The 24,620-nt window shown below is 43.0% G+C and overlaps 2 protein-coding genes across 4 annotated transcripts; both read left to right on the top strand.

Moving 5' to 3' along the window:
• The first annotated feature begins 1,534 nt into the window (after positions 1 to 1,534).
• On the top strand, positions 1,535 to 16,677 carry LOC112070926 (tetraspanin-1-like). 3 transcript variants are annotated; one of them, XM_070439181.1, is made up of 9 exons: positions 1,608 to 1,682; positions 9,759 to 9,825; positions 10,948 to 11,023; positions 13,431 to 13,646; positions 14,531 to 14,605; positions 14,969 to 15,076; positions 15,250 to 15,375; positions 15,747 to 15,839; positions 16,039 to 16,677. In XM_070439181.1, exons 3-9 carry the CDS (start codon positions 10,967 to 10,969, stop codon positions 16,096 to 16,098), a joined length of 735 nt encoding a protein of 244 aa, XP_070295282.1. In that variant the 5' UTR covers positions 1,608 to 1,682; positions 9,759 to 9,825; positions 10,948 to 10,966; the 3' UTR covers positions 16,099 to 16,677. The 3 variants fall into 3 exon arrangements, with proteins under 3 accessions (XP_023994153.1, XP_070295282.1, XP_070295281.1); XM_024138385.2 differs by lacking the exon at positions 9,759 to 9,825 and having other exon boundaries at positions 1,535 to 1,682; XM_070439180.1 differs by lacking the exon at positions 9,759 to 9,825 and having other exon boundaries at positions 1,647 to 1,736.
• A 1,731-nt stretch (positions 16,678 to 18,408) lies between these two features.
• On the top strand, positions 18,409 to 21,239 carry LOC112070925 (tetraspanin-16-like; the record flags this gene model as incomplete). Its single annotated transcript, XM_024138380.2, has 5 exons — positions 18,409 to 18,687; positions 18,850 to 18,924; positions 19,074 to 19,181; positions 19,316 to 19,471; positions 19,569 to 21,239. Coding segments are annotated over 5 exons (738 nt in total), but the record flags the coding sequence as incomplete, so codon positions are not given.
• Positions 21,240 to 24,620: the final 3,381 nt, after the last annotated feature.

The raw sequence follows: 24,620 nt of genomic DNA, 5'->3' as shown, positions 1-24,620 counted from the left end.
CTGACCAAGGAGTACCGGTAGTCTTTTTGTGTGAAAGTCTTGCATCATCTTTCAGGTCTGTCTGTTGAACTGTGTGTCTATGAACAGAGTGATGTTGTATTGTGGTTCTAAAATGGCTAATGTAGTTTTTGAAAACCTCTTTTTCTAAAGATCCAAAGCAGAATCGCTAATTTATAGTTGTTCTTTTCCTGTTTTCTGTATTACTGAAATTATCAATGTAAAATATGTGAATATGACCCAAATAGATTATGTACATATTTATGGAAGAGACATTTGTTTGAGACAAATGTAATATAAAAAAAGGAGTATTGTATTGGTGTTTGGGATTGTCTGATGTGGCAAGGAAAGGCATAATGTGAGTGTTGTCACACTGACACACACAAGGAACTGGCAAACATATTTTCAGTGCATGGTGGGATGAATATAAGACACATCAGGTATGTCACCAATGGCTGGTATGACAAATGTTCTAAATAATTTAATTGTTGAGTAAGTCAAGGTACTTGAATACTAATGCTCTAACCTGATCATTAGACTTGAGCTGGTCATTAGACTTGAGCTAAAATCATATACTCACCACAATACTGTATTAATGTAACTGTCCAGTGTTTCCATATTTCTATTAAATATGACATAGGGTAATTAATTACAATATAATTGAAATAGTTTTACTTCCAATTTCTTTTAAGTATTTTCAAAAGCAGTTTTTCTGTGTTGGAATGACATCACCCTCTGAGGAAATACAAGCATTTTTGAAACGGTCCGTTTGAGATACAAGATTGAGGTAGGTTTTATTTAAGTGGTTTTTTTTTCTCCAATTTATGCTTTGGCCACACAAGCATAGGATGAGTCAACAATGTTATTTGGGTATGAGTTAACAGAATATTAACTTTTAAAAGTTAGATTTTCAATGGACAGTTACTTAAGGTTAATGTTGAAAAATAGATAGGCAGTGAAATTGTCAATTCACAGAAGCTTGTGACTCCATAAGGTTCTGTTTCAACAGGCACTGTTTCAACTGGTAGGATACTGTTTGATTGCTTATCCTCGAAGGCAGTGAATTGAAAAATCTAAGTTAATCTGGTTATTATACATTTATTCCAATTTACCACCTCCAAATTCCTCCATCACTGTCACTCTTGGGTATTTTTAAAGCTCAACCCAGATTCCTGCACGATTGTGGAAGTCTACATTTCATTAGGGGCTGTCATAGGAAGACTTAGGTCGTCTGAGAAAATTTCCGACTGATGAATTATCCTATGTCTGCAAAACAATGACTTCAATGGAACTGACAGTCAGGTCTTATAGTATGTTAATTAAATCAAAAATTTTCTTAAAAATCCATAGATATATTCTTTCTCTGCTTCCATACCATTCACATCTCCAAAAGCCCACTTTAATATACAGTGATGCCACAGGTAAAAATGGTGATAGAAGAATGTGCTTATGCCTATGTGTATGTAGCTGTAACATTGCTGTGACACTCCCACAGGTGGGACTTCTACTCCACAGGGAAGTGAGCTCCTTGCCTCTGAAACCTGCCTCCCACCTGTTTGCCTCAGCACGCCCCCTCCCTCACTGTTTATAACCAACCTGCAGCCACCTAGAAGCACAGGAAGAGAACGAGAGAGTTTGTGTGTAGAAGAGAGAAAAACGCAGTACAGGTCACTCCGAGGACACAGGTAAATTAGCCAGTTTACTGACTCCCACATTCGCTCTCCATCACCCCAGTGAAGGTAAGGCCCAGACTCTCTCTCTGAGTCTCAACGAAACCTGTTGTACCACTCCACTGTAGGGTAGACTATTGTAAATGAGAATAACAAGGGTTTACTCATCTGGTTGTTGAAAATGCTCCATAGAGTAGTAATTTGATGTGTTTTATATTCTCCTGTAGTCAGGTGCACTGACAACAATTCATTATTTGTTCCACTCCTGAGACCTTGACTCAAGCCTGTAATTATTCCTCTCTATAACCAGGTTTCCATCCAACCGTTTTAGGCGAGTAAAGTAATGTCGGATAAAAAAAATGTCACAGGCCTAATGGCAACATAACATTTTTCGGTAAACTTTTCAAAATGTCGACAAAACAACATACGCTAGACAAGGTGAGACCTTTTTGTGTCGGTAAAATAAATTATGCGAGAAATGTAGGTGGAAACGCTTTTATGCGCAAATATTGATATAATAATCATCATATCGAAGTAAATTTGGGAGTCACGCGATGACTTGTAGTCCCCCACTACGATTTGTCGGGAAAGCATGAACTGTATTAGGTTACAGATTAAATCAATTATGAATTTAACAGGGTGGTGATAGTGAAAGGTGTTGAGCTTGATGCGCCTTCCCAATAAATATCGAGGGTCTTATTATGGTGACATGATAATCGATGCTTTGCTGCCGTTTAAAAAAAAAATATATATATATTTTTAATCTCGCTCTTTTGTCCATAATAATCTCATACGTACGCTTTAGCACTTGCCAATACCAGAGTGGACAAATTTACTATAGAGCCCCACAATGGAGGCGTCATAATACCCATAAAAACTAGCAGTCAAACAGGGAAATGGTTCCAATTGTTTTTACACCATTCATTTTTCCCCACAGGGGATTTTTAGAAACACTTGCTTCATGCTGTGGTACTTTATGTAGCCCAAGGCACTTTTTTTTGTGAGAAAACCATCAGTAGAGTTGAAAATGGGATGGAAACCGATTTAACTGCAAAGTATATGTTTATATGCACTACGTTGCATAGCCTTTTATCTGCTGCAAGCCAATTTGATGGAAACACATCTCTGCTGGGAAAATGCGCATAGTTTTTAAACACATTTTAGAATATTCTAATAAATCTGTCACCAATTGGATGGAAACATAGCTCATGACATCCTTTTAGATTTGTCCAGTGTTTAGAGTTTTAGCACGCTCAGCTCAGACAGAGAGTCTTACAAAGGGTTGTCTCTGTGGGTGAATTACTGTGTATACTCTTTCTGACAATTATTTAGATTTGTCCTTATGGAATGGAATATTTTAATGTTTCAATATTTTCATGTATTACCATTAAGCCAAAAGCCATTACTCAAAGGACTACCCTTGGGCTCATGAGGAAACCCACCTTCAACAATGTAATTCTTCATACATTTGAAACTTTCCCATTTTGGAGTAGACTACATGTTAGGAATTGTCATTGAACCATATTAGGCAAACTGTTACACGGGAAGACAGCTGACTGAGATAAAGCTTTGATAAATATGATGTCTATACTTTCTTTCCTCTAGTCGTTAATTGGCATGTTCGTCAACAGACATTTGCTATCTTGATCATCATTCCAGGAAATGTTTGTCACCTGGTGTGTCCCCACTGGCTTCCTTGTGGATGAATTCATTATCCTAGTCTTCATGACTGAATACCACATTACTCCTAACATGATATCAACAAAGCTATGCCACTCACTGTGTCATATTATTCAGCAGCTTAAAGAATACTGTCCTGAAATTCACCTGATCATTGTAGCTATTGATTTCGTTTTTACGTTACTCTTGTCTAAATTATGTTCTTGTTTAGCTGCTTTGTGTTTATTACATTTTAATTTTCAAAGCATGTAAAGTCCTAAGGTCCATAGCTACTGTATATTATACTCACATTCGTGTTGCATTTGCCTTTTAAACAAGGGTAAATAACAGTGTCAATTTATTTTTCAAAACATGAAAGGACCAATATTATGTCGACTCATTACAATACAGTGCCCTGAGGTTGTAATTCACTGTCTAGCTCAAAATGGCAGTCCTCAACATTTCTGTTGGTGTCTTTGTACTGTGTGTTGATGGCTCCTGGCTGGGATGTTTTGTTAGTCATTTGCATGTGAATGTGGTTGTTATACATCACCAGGCTAACTATGGACTCCGCTGTTGCCTATGGCTTTGTGAAGGCAGAAGATGAGTGGCCACTTGCAGGAAAAACTCTGTGAATGAAAGAGGGAAAACCAATTCAGGATATGTTGCTATGCGCCCTCTGGACCCTTCATGTGATTAACCTGATGCTCATGGCTAAACATTGACACATTGATAAACATCCTGACGTTTAGCATCCGTCTCTCAGTACTTGTACTGTATGCCGATGCCATTTCACTTTCTAAGTACACTATCTGGGACCGTATAAGAAAACACATTATTATGGATACTTTAATCAGAAAATCAGAAAAAAAAATGACATGCATGTCAGTCAGAAACTCCCTGACAGAGTTCACTGTCACACTACTGGTGTTACTGTTCTGTTATTGCTGTTATTAAGAGTACAGTACAAACTAGCTGTCGTTTAGTCACTCAATCACTGTTCCCATCGTATGGGGTCATATGCAGTCAGACACACTAGGGACAGACAGTCTGTTATGCTGGTGAATGAGGACCCAAAAGCGACGTAATAGAAACAGAGTCTTTATTCCAGTCTTAAACAAACAATGATTCTCCTGGATATTATCAAAGGTAAATCCAAAACAGGAAACTGAAATCCTCTCGTCAGTAGAGAGGAACGACTGGAGACGCGACCACAGACTGCAGGTCGCTTCAGGAAGGCACAGGCCGTAGCTGACATAGACACCTGCTCACACGCAGCATCTGAAAAGGCCAAAAACACGACAGGGCGAACAAGGACACAGAACAGCAAACATCAAACAAGAATCCGACAAGGACAGAAGCGGAAGACAGAGGGAGAAATAGGGACTCTAATCAGAGGGCAAAATAGGGGACAGGTGTGAAAGAGTAAATGAGGTAGTTAGGAGAATGGGAAACAGCTGGGAGCAGAACGGAACGATAGAGAGAGAGAGCGAGAGAGGGAAAGAACCTATAAGACCAGCAGAGGGAAGCACAGGGACAAGACATGATGATCAATGACAAACATGACAGTACCCCCCCACTCACGAGCGCCTCCTGGCGCACTCGAGGAGGAACCCTGGCGGCAACGAAGGAAATCATCAATCAACGAACGGTCCAGCACGTCCCGAGATGGAACCCAACTCCTCTCCTCAGGACCGTAACCCTCCCAATCTACTAAGTACTGGTGACCACGTCCCCGAGAACGCATGTCCATGATCTTCCGTACCTTGTAAATAGGTGCGCCCTCGACAAGGACGGGGGGGGGAGGGAAGACGAACGGCGCGAAGAAAAGGCTTGACACAGGAGACATGGAAGACAGGGTGGACGCGACGAAGATGTCGCGGAAGAAGCAGTCGCACAGCGACAGGATTGACGACCTGAGAGACACGGAAGGACCAATGAACCGCGGAGTCAACTTGCGAGAAGCTGTCGTAAGGGGAAGGTTACGAGTGGAAAGCCACACTCTCTGACCGCGACAATACCTAGGACTCTTAACCTACGTTTATTGGCGCTCTCACAGTCTGCGCCCTGTAACGGCAAAGTGCAGACCTGACCCTCCTCCAGGTGCGCTCCACAACGTTGGACAAAAGCCTGAGCGGAGGGAACGCTGGACTCGCGAGCTGGGACGAGAACAGAGGAGGCTGGTACCCAAGACTACTCTGAAACGGAGATAGCCCGGTAGCAGACGAAGGAAGCGAGTTGTGGCGTACTCAGCCCAGGGAGCTGTTCTGCCCAAGACGCAGGGTTTCGAAACGAAAGGCTGCTAATATGCGACCAATCGACTGATTGGCCCTTTCTGCTTGACCGTTAGACTGGGGATGAAACCCGGAAGAGAGACTGACGGAAGCACCGATCAACCGACAGAACTCCCTCCAAAACTGTGACGTGAATTGCGGCCTCTGTCTGAAACGGCGTCTAACGGGAGGCCATGAATTCTGAACACATTCTCAATGATGATTTGTGCCGTCTCCTTGCGGAAGGAAGCTTAGCGAGGGGAATGAAAGTTGCCGCCTTAGAAACCTATCGATAACCGTAAGAATCACAGTCCTCCCCGCAGACGAAGGCAGACCGGTAAAAAGTCTAAGGCGATGTGAGACCATGGTCGGAAGGAATGGGAAGCGGTCTGAGACGACCGGCAGGAGGAGAGTTACCTGACTTAGTCTGCGCGCAGTCCGAACAAGCAGCCACGAAAACGGCGCGTGTCACGCTCCTGAGTAGGCCACCAAAACCGCTGGCGAATAGAAGCAAGCGTACCCCGAACGCCGGGGTGGCCAGCTAACTTGGTAGAGTGACCCACTGAAGAACAGCCAGACGGTAGAGACAGAACGAACAGAAGGTTACTAGGACAAGCGCGCGCGACGCAGTGTGAGTGAGTGCTTGCTTTACCTGTCTCTCAATTCCCCAGACAGTCAACCGACAACACGCCCTTCAGGAGAATCCCCTCGGGGTCGGTAGAAGCCACAGAAGAACTAAAGAGACGGGATAAGGCATCAGGCTTGGTGTTCTTATTTCCCGGGCGATAGGAAATCACGAACTCGAAACGCGCGAAAAACAACGCCCAACGAGCTTGACGTGCATTAAGTCGTTTGGCAGAACGGATGTACTCAAGTTCTTATGTCAGTCCAAACGACAAAAGGGACGGTCGCCCCCTCCAACCACTGTCGCCATTCGCCTATGGCTAAGCGGATGGCGAGCAGTTCGCGTGACCCACATCAGTTGCGTTCCGATGGCGACAAGCGATGAGAAAGTAAGCGCAAGGATGGACCTTATCGTCAGACTGGAAGCGCTGGGACAGAATGGCTCCCGCCACCTCTGAAGCGTCAACCTCACAATAAATGTTTAGTGACGTCAGGAGTAACAAGGATAGGGGCGATGTAAAAGCTCTTGAGGAGATCAAAAGCTCCCTGGGCGGAACCGGACCACTTAAAGCAAGTCTTGACAGAAGTCAAGCTGTGAGAGGGGCAGCCACTTGACCGAAATACGAATGAAACGCCGATAGAAATAGCGAAACCGAGAAAGCGCTGCAACTCGACACGTGACTTAGGAACGGGCCAATCGCTGACACCTGGACCTTAGCGGGATCCATCTGAATGCCTTCAGCGGAAATAACAACCGAGAAATGTGACAGAGGAGACATGAAAGGCGCATTCCAGCCTTCACGTAGAGACAATTCTCTAAAAGGCGCTGAGTACACGTCGAACGTGCTGAACATGAATCTCGAGTGACGGTGAAAAAATCATATCGTCAAGGTAAACGAAAACAAAGATGTTCAGCATGTCTCTCAGTACATCATTAACTAATGCCTGAAAGACAGCTGGAGCATTAGCGAGACCGAACGGCAGAACCCGGATTCAAAATGCCCTAACGGAGTGTTAAACGCCGTTTTCCACTCGTCCCCCTCTCTGATGCGTACGAGATGGTAAGCGTTACGAAGGTCCAACTTAGGAAAGAACCTGGCTCCCTGCAGAATCTCGAAGGCTGACGACATGGGGAAGCGGATAACGATTCTTAACCGTTATGTCATTCAGCCCTCGATAATCCACGCAGGGCGCAGAGTACCGTCCTTCTTCTTTAACAAAGAAAAACCCGCCTCGGCGGGAGAGGAAGAAGGCACCACGGTACCGGCGTCGAGAGAAACAGACAGATAATCCTCGAGAGCCTTACGTTCGGGAGCGACAGAGAGTATAGTCTACCCCGAGGGGAGTGGTCCCCGGAAGGAGATCAATACAACAATCATACGACCGGTGAGGAGGAAGAGAGTTGGCTCTGGACCGACTGAAGACCGTGCGTAGATCATGATATTCCTCCGGCACTCCTGTCAAATCACCAGGTTCCTCCTGAGTAGAGGGGACAGAAGAAACAGGAGGGATAGCAGACATTAAACACTTCACAGACAAGAAACGTTCCAGGATAGGATAGAATTACTAGACCAATTAATAGAAGGATTATGACATACTAGCCAGGGATGACCCAAAACAACAGGTGTAAAAGGTGAACGAAAAATCAAAAAAGGAAATGGTCTCACTGTGGTTACCAGATACTGTGAGGGTTAAAGGTAGTGTCTCACATCTGATACTGGGGAGAAGACTACCATCTAAGGCGAACATGGGCGTGGGCTTCCCTAACTGTCTGAGAGGAATCTCATGTTTCCGAGCCCATGCTTCGTCCATAAAACAACCCTCAGCCCCAGAGTCATCAAGGCACTGCAGGAAGCAGCCGAACCGGTCCAGCGTAGATGGACCGACAAGGTAGTACAGGATCTTGATGGAGAGACCTGAGTAGATGCGCTCACCAGTAGCCCTCCGCTTACTGATGAGCTCTGGCTTTACTGGACATGACATGACAAAATGTCCAGCAGAACCGCAATAGAGGCAAAGGCGGTTGGTGATCTCCGTTCCCTTCCTTAGTCGAGATGCGAATACCTCCCAGCTGCATGGGCTCAGTCTCTGAGCCGGTGGAGGAGATGGTTGAGATGCGGAGAGGGGAAACACCGTTAACGCGAGCTCTCTTCCACGAGCTCGGTGACGAAGATCTACCCGTCGTTCTGCGGATAGCGAGTGCAATCAAAGAGTCCACGCTGGAAGGAACCTCCCGGGAGAGAATCTCATCCTTAACCTCAGCGTGGAGTCCCTCCAGAAAACGAGCGAGCAACGCCGACTCGTTCCAGTCACTGGATGCAGCAAGAGTGCAAACTCTATAGAGTAATCCGTTATGGACTCACCTTGACATAGGAAGCAGGCCCTGGAAGCCTCCTTCCAAAAACTGAACGATCAAAACCCGTATCATCCCTCTTTAAAGTTCTGATAAACGTTAGAACACTCAGCCCTTGCCTCCCAGATAGCTGTGCCCCACTCCCGAGCCCGACCAGTAAGGAGTGATATGACGAAGCGACCGAGCTCTCTCTCTTGAGTACGTGTTGGGCTGGAGAGAGAACACAATATCACACTGGGTGAGAAAGGAGCGACACTCAGTGGGCTGCCCAGAGTAACATGGTGGGTTATTAACCCTAGGTTCCGGAGACTCGGAAGACCAGGAAGTAGCTGGTGGCACGAGACGAAGACTCTGAAACTGTCCAGAGAGATCGGAGACCTGAGCGGCCAGGTCTCAACGGCATGACGAGCAGCAAACAATTCCTGCTCGTGTCTGCCGAGCATTGCTCCCTGGAACTCGAGCAGTGTTGAGAGAATCCATAGTCGCTGGGTCCATCTTGGTCGGATTCTTCTGTTATGCTGGTGAATGAGGACCCAAAAGCGACGTAATAGAAACAGAGTCTTTATTCCAGTCTTAAACAAACAATGATTCTCCTGGATATTATCAAAGGTAAATCCAAAACAGGAAACTGAAATCTCTCGTCAGTAGAGAGGAACGACTGGAGACGCGACCACAGACGCAGGTCGCTTCAGGAAGGCACAGGCCGTAGCTACATGCAACCTCTCACACGCAGCATCTGAAGAAGGCAAAAACACGACAGGGCGGAACAAGGACACAGAACAGCAAACATCAAACAAGAATCCGACAAGGACAGAAGCGGAAGACAGAGGGAGAAATAGGGACTCTAATCAGAGGGCAAAATAGGGGACAGGTGTGAAAGAGTAAATGAGGTAGTTAGGAGAATGGGAAACAGCTGGGAGCAGGAACGGAACGATAGAGAGAGAGAGCGAGAGAGGGAAAGAACCTAATAAGACCAGCAGAGGGAAGCACAGGGACAAGACATGATGATCAATGACAAAACATGACACAGTCATAAACACACATAGTGGTAAAGGGCACCACATGGGGTCATAAAACAGAGCAGGATGAGATGATCCACAGATGGTTTAACTAGCAAAACGGGATAGGACATAAACCTGCTGTGTGTGTGTGTGTGTGTAATGGGCTCCTGTGTTTTAATAGGCCCCTGATTGACACTGAGGGCAAGGAAGATAAAGTTCCTTACAATTTCCGTGTACAGCCTGGACAGGTAATGGACACTGTTCATATCTGAATAGCAGACCATGTTGAACATTTTGATAGTTTTCTTGTAATTAGATGTCTTTTGCATTGAACATTTAGTGGCCCCAGGTGGAAAAGGGTTTTCAGACATCAAGTGAATTACTGTGTATACTCTTTCTGACAATTAGGCTTTGGGACTGGTCTGCCTCTTGTAATTTTTTTTACCTGTTTAGGGGCCAATTCATTTGTTATGGGGCCCATTTAAATGAAAATACAGTGGGACATGCTGCCTTGTCATTGGACTTCCCTTAATAATTCTAAAGCAAAGGCTCACTTATTAACTCTTGTTGGTGTTGGGAAAGTGGACTGTACAGTAAATGTCATATGACATTAGTAAAAAAAAAAATAATAATTAAAAAGCAAGGGCGCTCTTGACTGTTCAAGGACGATATGGTGATAGGGAGGATAAGTTAAGTGGCTGGTGTTTTTCCCCACTCCTTCCTTCCCGCGTCTTACTGTAGATGACAAAGGGCTGGTTTCCTGCTAACAAGTCAGAGACAGCAAACAGCATCAGGGATTGTGTAGAACTGTTAATCCGTCACCTAATTAGCCAGACATAACAACTCATTGCAAATGGCACGGAACAACTGTGTGCTAAAGTAGTAGAGAAATGCTTTCTCTGTTGTTTGACAGAATATATATTTGCTTCCTTAGTGACTGATTGTGTCTACAAAACCATAACTCTCACCTTCCAATATCATTCAATATGAGTCAAAAGTTTTTTTCAGGAGGTGTAGAAAGGTTCCTGGTGTAAGTTTGCAAGATAAGATTGAACAAAACCCTCAACATACAATTTACAAAATGTAATTGATAAATAACATAAGAAGTCCATCATTTAGCTGTTATGTTAAGATAATACTTCCCAAATGAATTAAAGAGAACATTTGGTCATTATGCTCCCTCCTCTAAACAGGCCTATAGACAGTAGGCTACAGACATAGGCAGTAGATTTAGTTCAGACATTTGACCTCTGATCTCATCTTAATGATTCAGAAGTCTCATAGAATTTCTAAACATTCTCATCATTACCATAGATGATTATTCATAACAATGTTCCCTTTCTCACCCTTTTACCCTTATTTTCTTCCAGGCAGAAGAATTCATCAAGAATGGGTTGCTTCGGATTTCTCAAAGTCACGATGTTTGTCTTTAATGGCATCATCTTTGTAAGTTGGAGATGTTTTCATCTTTTTGAGTAAATTATTGATGATAATAGCAACGGAGTTCAGTTATGCTTCACAATAATGAATCTGCAGGCAATCTGAACACTCCTTATCAATCCTTATAATTTACCACTCGTTATCCTTATTCTGTGTCCCAGAAAAACCTCATCTAAATTGCAATGTGAAAAAATTATGAGAACATGGAACAAAAGGACAGACATTTGTTGTGGTTTTACTACTTTTTATGACACAGACATGTCATTTTGGACCACATAAATAAGATTAGGCACAGAGTAGAGTAGTGTGATGTGCTGCAAGGTAAATGCAGCATGAATGTCAGAGAATGTGAAGGAGCTATTAAATAAATAAATCATTTTACTGTAAAATACCTATGTAGACATAAAAATGATGAAAAGAGAAATGTAGAACGTATTCATTTCTCTTGACTTTTTTCACATTTTGTTGTTACAGCCCGAATTCAAAATGGATTAAATCAATAAAAAATCTCACCCATCGACACACAATACCCCATAATAACAAACTGAAAACATGCTTTTAGAAATTTGCCAATTTATTGAAAATGAAATACAGAAATATCTCATTTACATCCACTACCATTCAAAAGTTTGGGATCACTTAGAAATGTCCTTGTTATTGAAAGAAAAGCACTTTTTTTGTCCATTAAAATAATATCAAATTGATCAGAAATACAGTGTAGACGTTGTAAATGACTATTGTAGCTGGAAACGGCTGATTTTTAATGGAATATCTACATAGGTGTACAGAGGCCCATTATCAGCAACCATCCCTCCTGTGTTCCAATGGCACGTTGTTTTAGCTAATCCAAGTTTATCATTTTAAAAGGCTAATTGATCATTAGAAAACCCTTTTGCAATTATTTCAGCACAGCTGCATACTGTTCTGATTTAAAGAAGCAATCAACTGGCTTTAGACTAGTTGAGTATCTGGCGCATCAGCATTTGTGGGTTCAATTACAGGCTCAAAATGGCCAGAAACAAAGCACTAACTCCCTGAATAACTCCCAGCATTGATTATGCAAGAATTGGCTACCATCAGTCAGGATGTGGCCCAGAAGTTAACTGACAGCATGCCAGGGCGGATTGCAGAGGTCTTGAAAAAGAAGGGTCAACACTGCAAATATTGACTCTTTGCATCAACTTCAAAAGCCTTTGACACTTATGAAATACTTGTAATTATACTTCAGTATTCCATAGTAACATCTGACAAAAATATCTAAAGACACTGAAGCAGCAAACTTTGTGAAAATTAATATTTGTGTCATTCTCAAAACTTTTGGCTTTGACTGTAGGAAGAAACCCAGTTGTCTATATAAGGTCCCACAGTTAACAGTATATGTCAGAGCATAAACCTTACCATGAAGTCCAAGAAACTCTCCAAGATAGATGCATCATCACAAGTCTATCTGGGGAAGGGTATAAAACTATTTCAAGACTGGTGAAAGTTTCCAAGAGCACAGTGGTCTCCATAAATATGGGACTACTCAGAATCTGCCTAGAGCTGGCCGTCCGACCAAAATGAACAACCGGGCAAGGACCTTGGTCAGGGAGGTGACCAAGAACCCAATGACCACTCTGACAGAACTACAGTGTTCCTTGGCTGAGAACCTGCCAGAGGGATAAGTCTCCACAGCACTTCACCAATCTGGGCTTTATGGGTGATTGGCAAAACAGAAGGCACTCCTGAGAAAAAGGCACATGACAGCACGCCTGGAGTGAAAGACTCTTTGAGATCATCAAACAAAAGATTCTGTGGTCTGAGACAAAAATGTACTTATTTGGCCTGAATGCAAAGCACTATGTCTGGAGAAAGCCAGGCACAGCTCATCACCCATCTAACACCATCTCTACCGTGAAGCATGGTGGTGGAAGCATTATGCTATGGGGATGCTTTTCAGCGGCAGGGACTGGAAGACTGGTAAGGTTAGAGGGAACAATGAATGGAGCCTAATACAGGCAAATCCTTAATGTGAACCTGCTTCAGATGTGCAAACGACCTTAGACTGGGGTGAAGATTTACATTCCAACAGGACCATGACCCCAAGCATACACCCAAAGCAATATGAATATGATTATGAAGAATAGAATATATGAAAGTCCTAAAGTGGCCCAGCCAAAGTATTGACTCAAGTGTGTGAATACTTACATACAGTAAATGGGATTTCTGTATGTAGATGGGTGAGGGGAAAATAAATGTAATCCATTTTGAATTCTGGCTGTAACAAAACCAAATGTGGAATAAGTCAAGGGGCATGAATACTTTCAGAAGGCACTGTATGTGCATGTTAGGTAAGACACAAAGGGCAGCAGTTGATGTGGTCTTCATTGAATTAATGGAAACCACCCAACAATGCTATGCTCTCTTCCCCCAGTTGGCGGGCGCTGCCATCCTGGGTGTGGGGATCTGGGTGAAGGTGGACAGCGGCTCGATCCTGGGGTTCCTCAAGGTTATAAAAGACGCTCCGGCGGAGATGAACCAGATCCTAAACGTGGGATACCTGTTGATTGCTGTGGGGGCAGTGCTGCTGATCGTAGGTTTCCTGGGCTGCTGTGGCGCCATGAAGGAGAGCAGGTGTATGCTGCTCATTGTAAGTCACCTCAAACATGAGCTATTCGTTATATGTGCTATGTTGTCACCAATGTGATTGACAATGACTCAGTCAACAAGCTTGATTATCAAGCTCCTCATCTCTCCTTTTCAGACTTTTCTACAGTAGAGTAGGTAGCTACACTGATAAATGCAACAATTTCAAAGATGTTACTGACTTACAGTTCATATAAGGAAATCAGTCAATTGAAATCAATTCGTTAGGCCCTAATCTATGGATTTCACATGACTGGGAATACAGATATGCATCAGTTGGTCACAGATACCTAAAAAGAAAAGGCGTGGATCAGAAAACCAGTCAGTATCTGGTGTCACCACCTTTTCCCATTTGTAGGTGACAACTACTTCGCGTATAAAAACATTTCTCCCCAATTTTGTGTTTTCCAAATCCAATTCCCGTGATATGCAATTCCTGTACGGATTCTCCAAAACACGACCCGTCTCGCTTGACCCGGAGGCCAGCCGCACCAATGTGTCGGAGGCTCGAATCGAACCTGGATCTGTAGTGACGCCTCTAGCACTGCGATGCAGTGCATTAGACTGCTGCGCCACTCGGGAGGCCCTTCCTTCGCATAGAGTTGATCAGGCTGTGGACTGATGTCCCACTCCTCTTAAATGGCTGTGCAAAGTTGCTGGTAGATGTCTAGATGTCTAAAATTTGAGAGAAATAAGCTTTTTGAACATATGGAACATTTCTGGGATCTTTTTATTTCAGCTCATGAAACATGAGACCAAAACTTTACATGTTGTGTTTTAWATATTTGTTCAGTATATATGAAATGTGTGTAAATGCACTGTAATCGGTTTTCTCAGTCCAACCACTCAATCTCTCTTTCTTATTGTCTCCTTTTCCTCTTTTTCTAGTTCTTTCTGATTGTGTTGGTGTTGTTCATTGCAGAGGTGGCTGGAGCAGTGGTTATCCTGATGTTTAAACCCTTGGTAAGCGTGCATAGAGCTCATTCACTCTCCTCATATTGCTAAAGGGGGTTACAGACTGTCTGTGGAGAATTTGATGAAAAGACTAGACTCTTAGAAAAAAAGGTGCTATCTAGAATCTAAAAGGGTTCTTTGGCTGTTCCTATAGGAGAACCCTTTGAAGAACCCCTTTTGGTTCCAGGTAGAACGCCTTTGGTTCCAGGTAGAACTCTTTTGGGTTCCATGAAAACCCTTTCCACAGAGGGTTCAACATAGAACCCTTTTGGGTTCTACCTGGAACAAAACGAGTTCTCCTATGGGGACAGCTGAAAAACCCTTTTGGAACCGTTTTTTCTAAGAGTGTGTGATTTATGTTATGTCTTTCAGGCAGGTCAGTTGATTGAGAAACTGGGCACCAAAGTGGTTCAGAACATTAGGAAGGACTATGGAGAAAATTCAGACGTCACCGCTCTCTGGAATGTTACTATGGATACGGTACTTTACAATATCTTGCCGGCCTGTTTTAATACCTTGGAAATAAGATGTTAGGCCTGCAAATAATGTCTCAAATAACATTATGTCATTTATATTTGCTTGTGTATTAGAAATCTTATTCAGTTTAGTCAACAGAATTGTTKTAATAAGATCTGTKTCTGTGTCCACTCTAGCTAAAGTGCTGTGGATTCTACAACTATACAGACTTCACTGACTCTCCATTTGAAAAATACACCCATCTCTATCCTCAACAGTGCTGCCACAGTGCTGATTTCAGCTCTTGTGATGGTACAAYTGCTGTATGTTAAGTTCATGTTTTAAYTATCCCTATATTTCAGTTATTACGGTGATATCACTGTTATTAGTARGCCTGCGCAGTAGTATAACTGTTGYTGGAACTGGCCTGAGTGTAATGGTGARGATGTACGGTGAAGTAAACCTTGTTCAACTGGAACCTAGTCGTTGTGTCATTTTGAGTTAACACTGTAGTCAGTGCGGATCCAAACTTGGTACGAGCTCTGAACTCATCACCTCAACAAGTTAATCACGCTCCATCCATACTCAAACTCATCAATGGAAGGCCCATTTGAGAATGTAACACACTTTACTGTTGGACACCCAGTGGCCTCACCTGTCTAAATAACTGTATTACATTTGTGTGTCCCCACAGACAATCATCGGCTGCTTCCCAAAGCTTATGCAACTGATTGATGAAAACACTATTGTCATTGTGGCAGTGGCATTGGGAATCGCTGCTCTTGAGGTACTGTTGACTCCTTCCCTCCCTCTGTCTATTTCAAGGTCACATTCTCTTTWGTTTTGAAWTACCACAAATGTAAATGTAGATGCTTTGATGCAAATTCAACCAAKATAATGTGATGTTGTGTTCAGTTTCGTACAGTGGGCTTTGTTTAAAAGTATAGCATAACCAAAGCATTTATTTACTGTTCCTGTTTCCCTAGAWWTTGGCGATGGTTGTCTCCATGACTTTGTACTGCATAATAGGCTCAAAGAGTGACTGACTGAAAACCAATGGAGGGAGGGCCATAGAGACATCTGCCTGGATGGCATCTCTGGACCCTCCTTAGGACAACTACAGGGATGGATGCATAAGAATCTCTGAAATCACCAAGGCTGAAGAGAAATCTAAGGAAGCTTTGTGATAAGGATAGGCGCCCCACCACTGAGCCAGTTTAAATTAAATCCTGTACGAGATTATTGGATATGGGAAAATGTCTATTTGTATTGAAATCTTTTATTGTATACYTWTTTCACCTGAAAATGATGCTGTCTTACATTTAGATTGAAGCAATACATTGCGTCCTATGTTCATTCCACTCTGCACAGTATCATCAAGGTTTATATTAAAATAACATTATRAATTCACTGTCAGGAAATATATATATYTGCCACTTTTTATAATTTTATTAATTGATTTTCTACAGATGCTACATGCTCTGGAGAATGAATAAAAAGGTTGCAACTTGCAACGTTCTGAAAATAAGTTTAACTGATTTATTGCATTGTAACTATTGTATAATGGCAATGTTTTTAAATTACGTTTAACTCACGTTTTGGTATCAAAGGCACACATCTTTCCTAGTCCAAGTTCTCTCTAAAATAGTTCAATCTGTGTGGTGTCTATCTGCTGTTGGAAATTCTTTCTTTAGTGTCTTCAGAAAGGAAGAAAAACGGAGATTCACCACAGAACAGAGTTACTAAACCCAGAGGCGCAACATCGCGAGACTTCCGGGAACGCTTGCGAAACAGACAACCGACCAGGCCGGGGTMTGTGGTTCAAAAAGTTAATGAGAGAAGTGAAATATAAAGGCACAACGTAGTTTCGAGGCAGTTTTGTCTTAAGTAATTGAACATGTTATTACTCAAACCTCGTGAAAGTGACAAACTGACACGTTTTCATTTTCGTCCAAAAACTTTAAGGAGTGCATTTGAATTTTTTTTTTTTTTTGCATTTGATATTTTTTTGATTTTTGCATTTGACGGCCTGCACATGCGCAGTGTGGCGCGAGACGACCGTTAGAGCCGATGACGTTTTCTATGCATGAGTTTAGCTAGCAACGTCGCCATGACATCGCCTACAAGTGTGATCGGGGATTTCTATTGGAGAAGCAGTTTTAGCCTTTCTTCATACTGTACTGGTTTTGACCGCAGTGTGTTGTGACTGGACCGAAAATATGACACCTGTTGGCCAGGCAGACACAGCCAGTTGGCAGCAAGTAGGCCTTAATAGCAGTAGGTCTAAATCGTCTGGACCTATTAAAAGTAAGGACAGACGGTCCTTATTTTTTCATGTGACCATTTTGCCTATGCTAGCTAATGCTAACGTTAGCTATCTAGCTAAAATGGCGCTAGCTAGATAGCTAATTTAACTATAACGTCTAAACATAAAGGGTTGARTAGCTAAGTTAGCTACCTACCAGTAGCAAGCGATCCATAGTCAGGTCACTAACGTTAGCTAGCTACAATAGCTAGGCTAATAGTTAGCTAACACTAGCCAGCTCGAACTGATCGTTAATGTTAGTTATTAAAGMGAGAATCTGGGATTGGTACATCCATTTTTGTATCCATATTTTTAATTCGTGATACTATTAGCTAGCTATTTACTCTTGAAGAATATAACTCATACATGTATCATGAGCTTAACGTTAGTTAAACTGCTTTACCACATTCAAACTCAACATTGTATAAGCATATCTATTCCATTGTTTGTAAACACTGTACTTTTAAACAAACTCTGTATAGCTTCAAAACATGGTTAACATTTGGATCTAATGGATGGTCAGTCCTGGCATCCATAGCTCCATCTATGAATTTGAGAGTAGTTACATTTCTTCAGCCCCATCTTTCAGCTGTTTACCAAAAATGTGTCTCATTCGCCAGTATTATTATAAGCCTATCCTGTTCTGTATAATTTTGTCATATCTTTTCTCCTTTGGTTAAAGAAGGTCGAATTTGCAAAATGGCTAGACATGACAAACTGTACACATGGATGCGGTATAGATAGATGTTGCTGCTTTGTGTGATACTTGTTGTAAGTAGCTAAATGTTGCCTAGCTAGCAAACAAAGCCCAGTTGAACTGTGTCTGTGTTTGAAATGCAAATAATGAACATTCTTCTATAATTGATCATGTAAACTGTTCTTGGCTAGCTATAGAAATATAGTTGCCCTCTCATAAAGCCTAGGTTTGTGAATGCATTGCAAAAGTCAAACACACAGAAGAAGACAGCAACTGCTGTTGTTGTCACTGTAATATTACCTAGCCTGAGAAATCCATCTGGCAAAACATAGAAGAAAAAAAACAGGTCCATAACAACTCAAATGCAATTTCTTAGCTGATGATTTAAAAAACAAATTTAACGAAAGAACACCACCATCCTTCTCTCCCCTCCAGATAAGTGGTTTTGTGCTGCTGGGGCTAGGCGCATGGATTAGATATGGAGCAGCTACGTTTGTGGATGTCCTGGGCCCCTACTCGTCTCAGCTCATCTACATCAGCTACATCTGTATTGGTATGGGCTCAGTGCTGTCTTTCACGGGTCTCATCGGCTGCTGTGGGGTTTGGAAAGAGAACCGCTTCTTTATCATGCTGGTGAGAGACAACAGTTGTGCAGTCAATTTCAAGGCACCAAACAATAATTGTCTTACTGTGTTATACTACTGCAGAGTTGTAAATATCCCACTCTTTTCCCCCTGCAAGCTTCAATAAGAGGCAATATTTTTCCTATCTCTGCATTTTTTGTACCCTGTACAGTTTTTCTTCATCGTGACAATGCTGTTTGTTGCTGAAATCATTGGGACTATTTTTGTCTTGATGTACCGGAATCTGGTAAGAATAAATGAACACTCTGGCATCTGTATCATCAAGTAGGCGAACATATATCATAATTTAGAGCACTGTAAATTATTGATTTATTTGTATGATATAGCCTAGCCAGGCTATGCCTTTCAATAAGCTGTGATGTGTAAATGTGACAGGTTAGATTAGTGGTAKGTGATGCAAGCAAGAATTCCCTGATGACTGCCTATATGGGCCCAGCGGCAACTGACCCAATCTCAACAGCATGGAACACAGTCATGGTCAAGGTGAGAAGCTCTAATGGGGAAAGGTCCAAATAGGCTTGGCTTTACTATTTGGTTCCTTTGACCACCAGAGCATCCCAGACAGTAGTTATCACAGCTAATGTCTTTGATGTCTTTATTGGTTTTTCATCTCTTAGTTCAAATGCTGTGGTTTTGAGAACTCGACTGTAGATTTCAAGGGCTCTGTGTTCAGTACAACCACGGGTTTGAACTACCCTAAGACTTGCTGCGTGAACAAGACCCTTGCAGACTGTGATGGTATCACCATCACTCCAAGTCTGATCCAACCACAGGTAACCTAACCCAGTGCCTCACTGCACTATGTTGTATGAGTCTGTGCTCTAAAGCTGTAAAGCCTTAAGCCAAATGCCCCCTGTGTGTTTCCCCCAGAGCTGCTTTGGTAAGGTCATCACAGTGATCAGAGAGCAGAGTGTCATCCTGGGATCAGCAGCTGGCTGCATATGTATGATGGAGGTATACTATGGGAGAATCTCAATTGGTTTTGCTTGACTCCTCGCGTCGTCTCCTCCGTCCTCTCCTCCGTCCTCTCCTCACCTGATGAAAAGATAGCGCTGAAGAACATGGCTGACGTTTTACATTCCCCCAACCAATTGTGCTATTTTGTTAGTTTTTGTTTTGTGTAACTTATTTTTCAACTTATTGTGTACATAATGCTGCTTCTACCGTCTCTTATACCGAAAATAACTTCTGGACATCAGAACAGCGATTACTCATTGCAGACTGGAAGAAACTTTTTCCTTTAATGAGTCCGATGAGAAGGATATCCTGCTTTCACTGGAACTGGCCCAGATCCCCGCCTTTTGCGTGAAGAAAAGATGAAGGAAAGGGGGCCGCAGATCGGGCAGCCTTCTGAGAATCCGTAGGCGAGCGAGTAAACTCCCACTGCCATCCGTTCTTCTTGCTAACGTGCAATCGTTGGAAAATAAAACTGATGACCTACGATTAAGATCCAACAAACGGAAACATTAAAAACTGTAACATCTTATGTTTCACCGAGATGTGGCTGAATGATGATACGGAATATAGAGCTAGTGGGATTTTCCATGCACCGGCAGAACAGAGACGCTACCTCTGGTAAGACGAGGGGTGGGGGTGTGTGTCTTTGTCAATAACAGCTGGTGCGCGATGTCTAATATTAAAGATGTTTCGAGGTATTGCTCGCCTGAGGTAGAGTACCTTATGATAAGCTGTAGACCACACTATCTACCAAGAGKGTTCTCATCTATATTATTTGCAGCCGTCTATTTACCACCARAGAACGAAGCTGGCACTAAGACCGCACTCAACCAACTCTATAAGGCCATAAGCAAAGAAGAAAATGCTCACCCAGAAGCGGCGCTCCTAGTGGCTGGGGACTTTAATGCAGGCYAACTTAAATCAGTTTTACCAAATTTTTACCAGCATGTCACATGTGCAACCAGAGAAAAAAAAATCCTATTCCACCTTTACTCCACACACAGAGATGCATACAAAGCTCTCCCCCGCCCTCCATTTGACAAATCTAACCATAATTATATTCTCCTGAAGTACCAGTGTCTCGCTCAATACGGAAGTGGTCTGATGACGCGGGTGCTAAACTACAGGACTGTTTTGCTAGCACAGACTGGAATATGTTCTTGGATTCATCCAATGTCATTGAGGAGTACACCACCTCAGTCATTTGCTTCATCAATAAGTCCATCGACGACGACGTCGTCCCCACAGTGACTGTACGTACATATCCCAACCAGAAGCCATGGATTACAGGCAACATCCGCAGTGAGCTAAAGGCTAGAGCTGCCGCTTTCAAGGAGCGGGAGACTAATCCGGACGCTTATAAGAAATCCCGCTATGCCCTCAGACGAACCATCAAACAAGCAAAGCATCAATACAGGATTAAGATTGAATCCTACTACACCGGCTCTGACGCTCGTTGGATGTGGTAGGCCTTGAAAACTACTACAAAGGGAAACCCAGACGCGAGCTGCCCAGTGACGCGAGCCTACCAGACGAGCTAAATGCCTTTTATGCTCGCTTCGATGCAAGCAACACTGAAGCATGCACGAGAGCACCAGCTGTTCTGGATGACTGTGTGATAACGCTCTCGGTAGCCAATGTGTACAAAACCTTTAAACAGGTCAACATTCACAAAGCCGCTGGGCCAGACGGATTACCAGGACGTGTACTCAAAGCATGCGTGGACCAACTGTCAAGTGTCTTCACTGACATTTTCAACCTCTCCCTGACCGAGTCTGTAATACCTACATGTTTCAAGCAGACCACCATAGTCCCTGTGCCCAAGGAAGCGAAGGTAACCTGCCTAAATGATTTCTGCCCCGTGGCACTCACGTCGGTAGCCATGAAGTGCTTTGAATGGCTGGTCATGGCTCACATCAACAGCATCCTCCCCGACACCCTAGACCCACTCCAATTCGCATGCCGCCCCAAGAGATCCACAGATGATGCAATCTCAATCGCACTCCACACTGCCCTTTCCCACCTGACAAAAGGAACACCTATGTGAGAATGCTGTTCATTGACTACAGCTCAGCGTTCAACACCATAGTGCCCACGAAACTCATCACTAAGCTTAGGACTCTGGGACTAAACACCTCCCTCTGCAACTGGATCCTGGACTTCCTGACGGACCGCCCCCAGGTGGTAAGAGTAGGCAACAACACGTCTGCCACGCTGATCCTTAACACTGGGGCCCCTCAGGGGTGTGCACTTAGTCCCCTCCTGTATTCCCTGTTCACCCACGAATGCGTGGCCAAACACGACTCCAACACCATCATTATGTTTGCTGACGACACAGCAGTGGTAGGCCTGATCACCGACAACGATGAGACGGCCTATAGGGAGGAGGTCAGAGAACTGGCAGTGTGGTGCCAGGACAACAACCTCTCCCTCAATGTGAGCAAGACAAAGGAGCTGATTGTGGACTACAGGAAAAGGCGGGCTGAACAGGCCCCCATTAACATCGACGGGGCTGTAGTGGAGCGGGTCGAGAGTTTCATGTTCCTTGTTGTCCACATCACCAACAAACTATCATGGTCCAAACACACCAAGACAGTCGTGTAGAGGGCACAACAAAACCTTTTCTCCCTCAGGAGACTGGAAAGATTTGTCATGGGTCCCCAGATCCTCAAAAGGTTCTACAGCTGCACCATCGAGAGCATCCTGTCCGGTTGCATCACCGAGTGGTATGGCAACTGCTCAGCATCTGACCGTAAGGCGCTACAGAGGATTGTGAGAACGGCCCAGTACATCACTGGGGCCAAGCTTTCTGCCATCCAGGACCTGTATACTAGGCGGTGTCAGAGGAAAGCCCATAAAATTGTCAGAGACTCCAGTCACCCAAGTTATAGACTGTATTCTCTGCTACCGCACGGCAAGCGGTACTGGAGTGCCAAGTCTAGGACCAAAAGGCTCCTCAACAGCTTCTACCCCCAAGCCATAAGACTGCTGAACAATTAATACAATCGCCACCGAACAATTTACATTGACCCCCCCCCCTTTTGTACACTGCTGCTACTCGCTGTTTATTATCTATGCATAGTCACTTCACCCCCACCTACATGTACAAATTACCTCAACTAACCTGTACCAGTGCCCCCTGTATATAGCCTCGTTATTGCTATTCTTATTGTGTTACTTTTTATTTTAGTCTACTTGGTAAATATTTTCTTAACTCTTCTTGAACTGCACTGTTGGTTAAGGGCATGTAAGTAAGCATTTCACGGTGAAGTTTACAGCTGTTGTATTCGGCGAATGTGACAAATAAAGTTTGATTTGATTTGACCTCTTTTTGAAAAATGTCAAAAGTAATCGAGGATAGAAGTTGAGGAGAGGAAACGTGTAAAAAAAAAAGTGCTGGTATGAAGTGACTCTTTCTAAACTAGCTCGTCATCATGCAGATGACGTTAACAGAGAAGGAATCTTAAAATACATGTGTAAAGTGGTAAAAAATACATTTAGATAAAAAGATTAGTGACGTATCGTTTTAAAATCTGTGCATGCTTTTCTCCTCTGAGTGAACAGCTGATTCAAAGGGGGAGTGGCAGATTTCAAAACACTTCACAGAGGATGCACTTCAGTATCTGTAGTAACCTGGTATATTTATGTTTACCAATAGATGGCAGTATTGACTCAAGACGGGGGTTTGCTTCCTGCTATCCGTAGCTATTTCCTATGCCTATTTAACTATGATTAAGAAAGCTTCAGGTAGTTTAAGCCAGGTGCATAAGATAATGTAAATCTAAGTTACAATTAAATACTAAACCGTACGTAAGTCCCATGAGTCGTAATTCTAAGAAGCCTTTGCCGATCAAAGTAATTGAGGATGGGAGCAAACTCCTCTTCACTTACTAACGAATTTCAAAGGACTTCTGGAGAACTTTAACCTCTCTCAGACCCAAGGGCTATTGCTGAAAATGAATGCACTTTTTAAAGCATAGTAATGCTTTTTCTACAGTAGCTCACCATTAGGACCTAAAGAGTATTCTTAGTTTGATAGCTATCTATTCTATAGCAATTGGTTGCTGAATAGATAATGTTGCTTTGCTTCAAGTCATTGTTTTCCTGTCCTCTCCTCTTTGCAGTTATCCTCTATGATCCTTGCCATGGTTTTGTTTGTGAAGTTGGGGCTCATGAGGCATCCATGGTGAAGCCAAAAGGTCCATCCACGCCTGGAGGACACCAACAACCCCCACAGGCAACAATAAAGTTCTGCTAAATGATAAAGTTAGTGTGTTTTCCTTAGATGAAATCATATCTGTTATTTTGGTTATATTAAAAGTTGAATACATTATTTTTAAAGCTATGTACTTTGTTTTCACTGGGAAGGGGAAACCTAGTCAGTTGTACAACTGAATTCATTCAACCGAAATGTGTCTTCCTCATTTAACTCGACTCCTTTGAATCAGAGAGGTGCGGGAGGCTGCCTTAATCGATGTCATCGGCACCCGGGGAGCAGAGTGTTGTTGGGGGTTAACTGCCTTGCTCAACGGCAAAAAGGAAGATTTTTCCACTTTGCCAGCTCAGGGTTTCGAACCAGTGACCTTTCAGTTACTGACCCAGTGCTCTTAACTGCTAGGCTACCTGCCGCCCCGATGTTATGTTCAATTCCAACAAAATGTGTATTCTGCAATCGTCTCAGTTTAATTTTAGTGCTCACAAATATGACAACAGTGCCCTCATGTGAAATTATTCATTAGTGAAGTGTAGAGAGAAGACCCATTTATATGCAATAGCTGCTTCTATTTAAACAAAATAGCTGATTGATGTAGATCTATTTTTTGCTTTGATTTAAATAAAAAATAAAAAAAATGTTTAAATATCTATTGCCACTATTGTTCGTAATGTCTTATTCAAAAAGTGACACTTGAAGGCCACATCTAAAATCCCTGTGTTTACATGACTGTCTGTCCACATCACAGGGGA

This window comes from Salvelinus sp. IW2-2015, unplaced genomic scaffold (assembly GCF_002910315.2).
Source record: "Salvelinus sp. IW2-2015 unplaced genomic scaffold, ASM291031v2 Un_scaffold1461, whole genome shotgun sequence".
Taxonomy (NCBI): domain Eukaryota; kingdom Metazoa; phylum Chordata; class Actinopteri; order Salmoniformes; family Salmonidae; genus Salvelinus; species Salvelinus sp. IW2-2015.
Note: the sequence above shows the minus strand (reverse complement) of the source record. Positions and strands in the feature narration are given on the sequence as shown.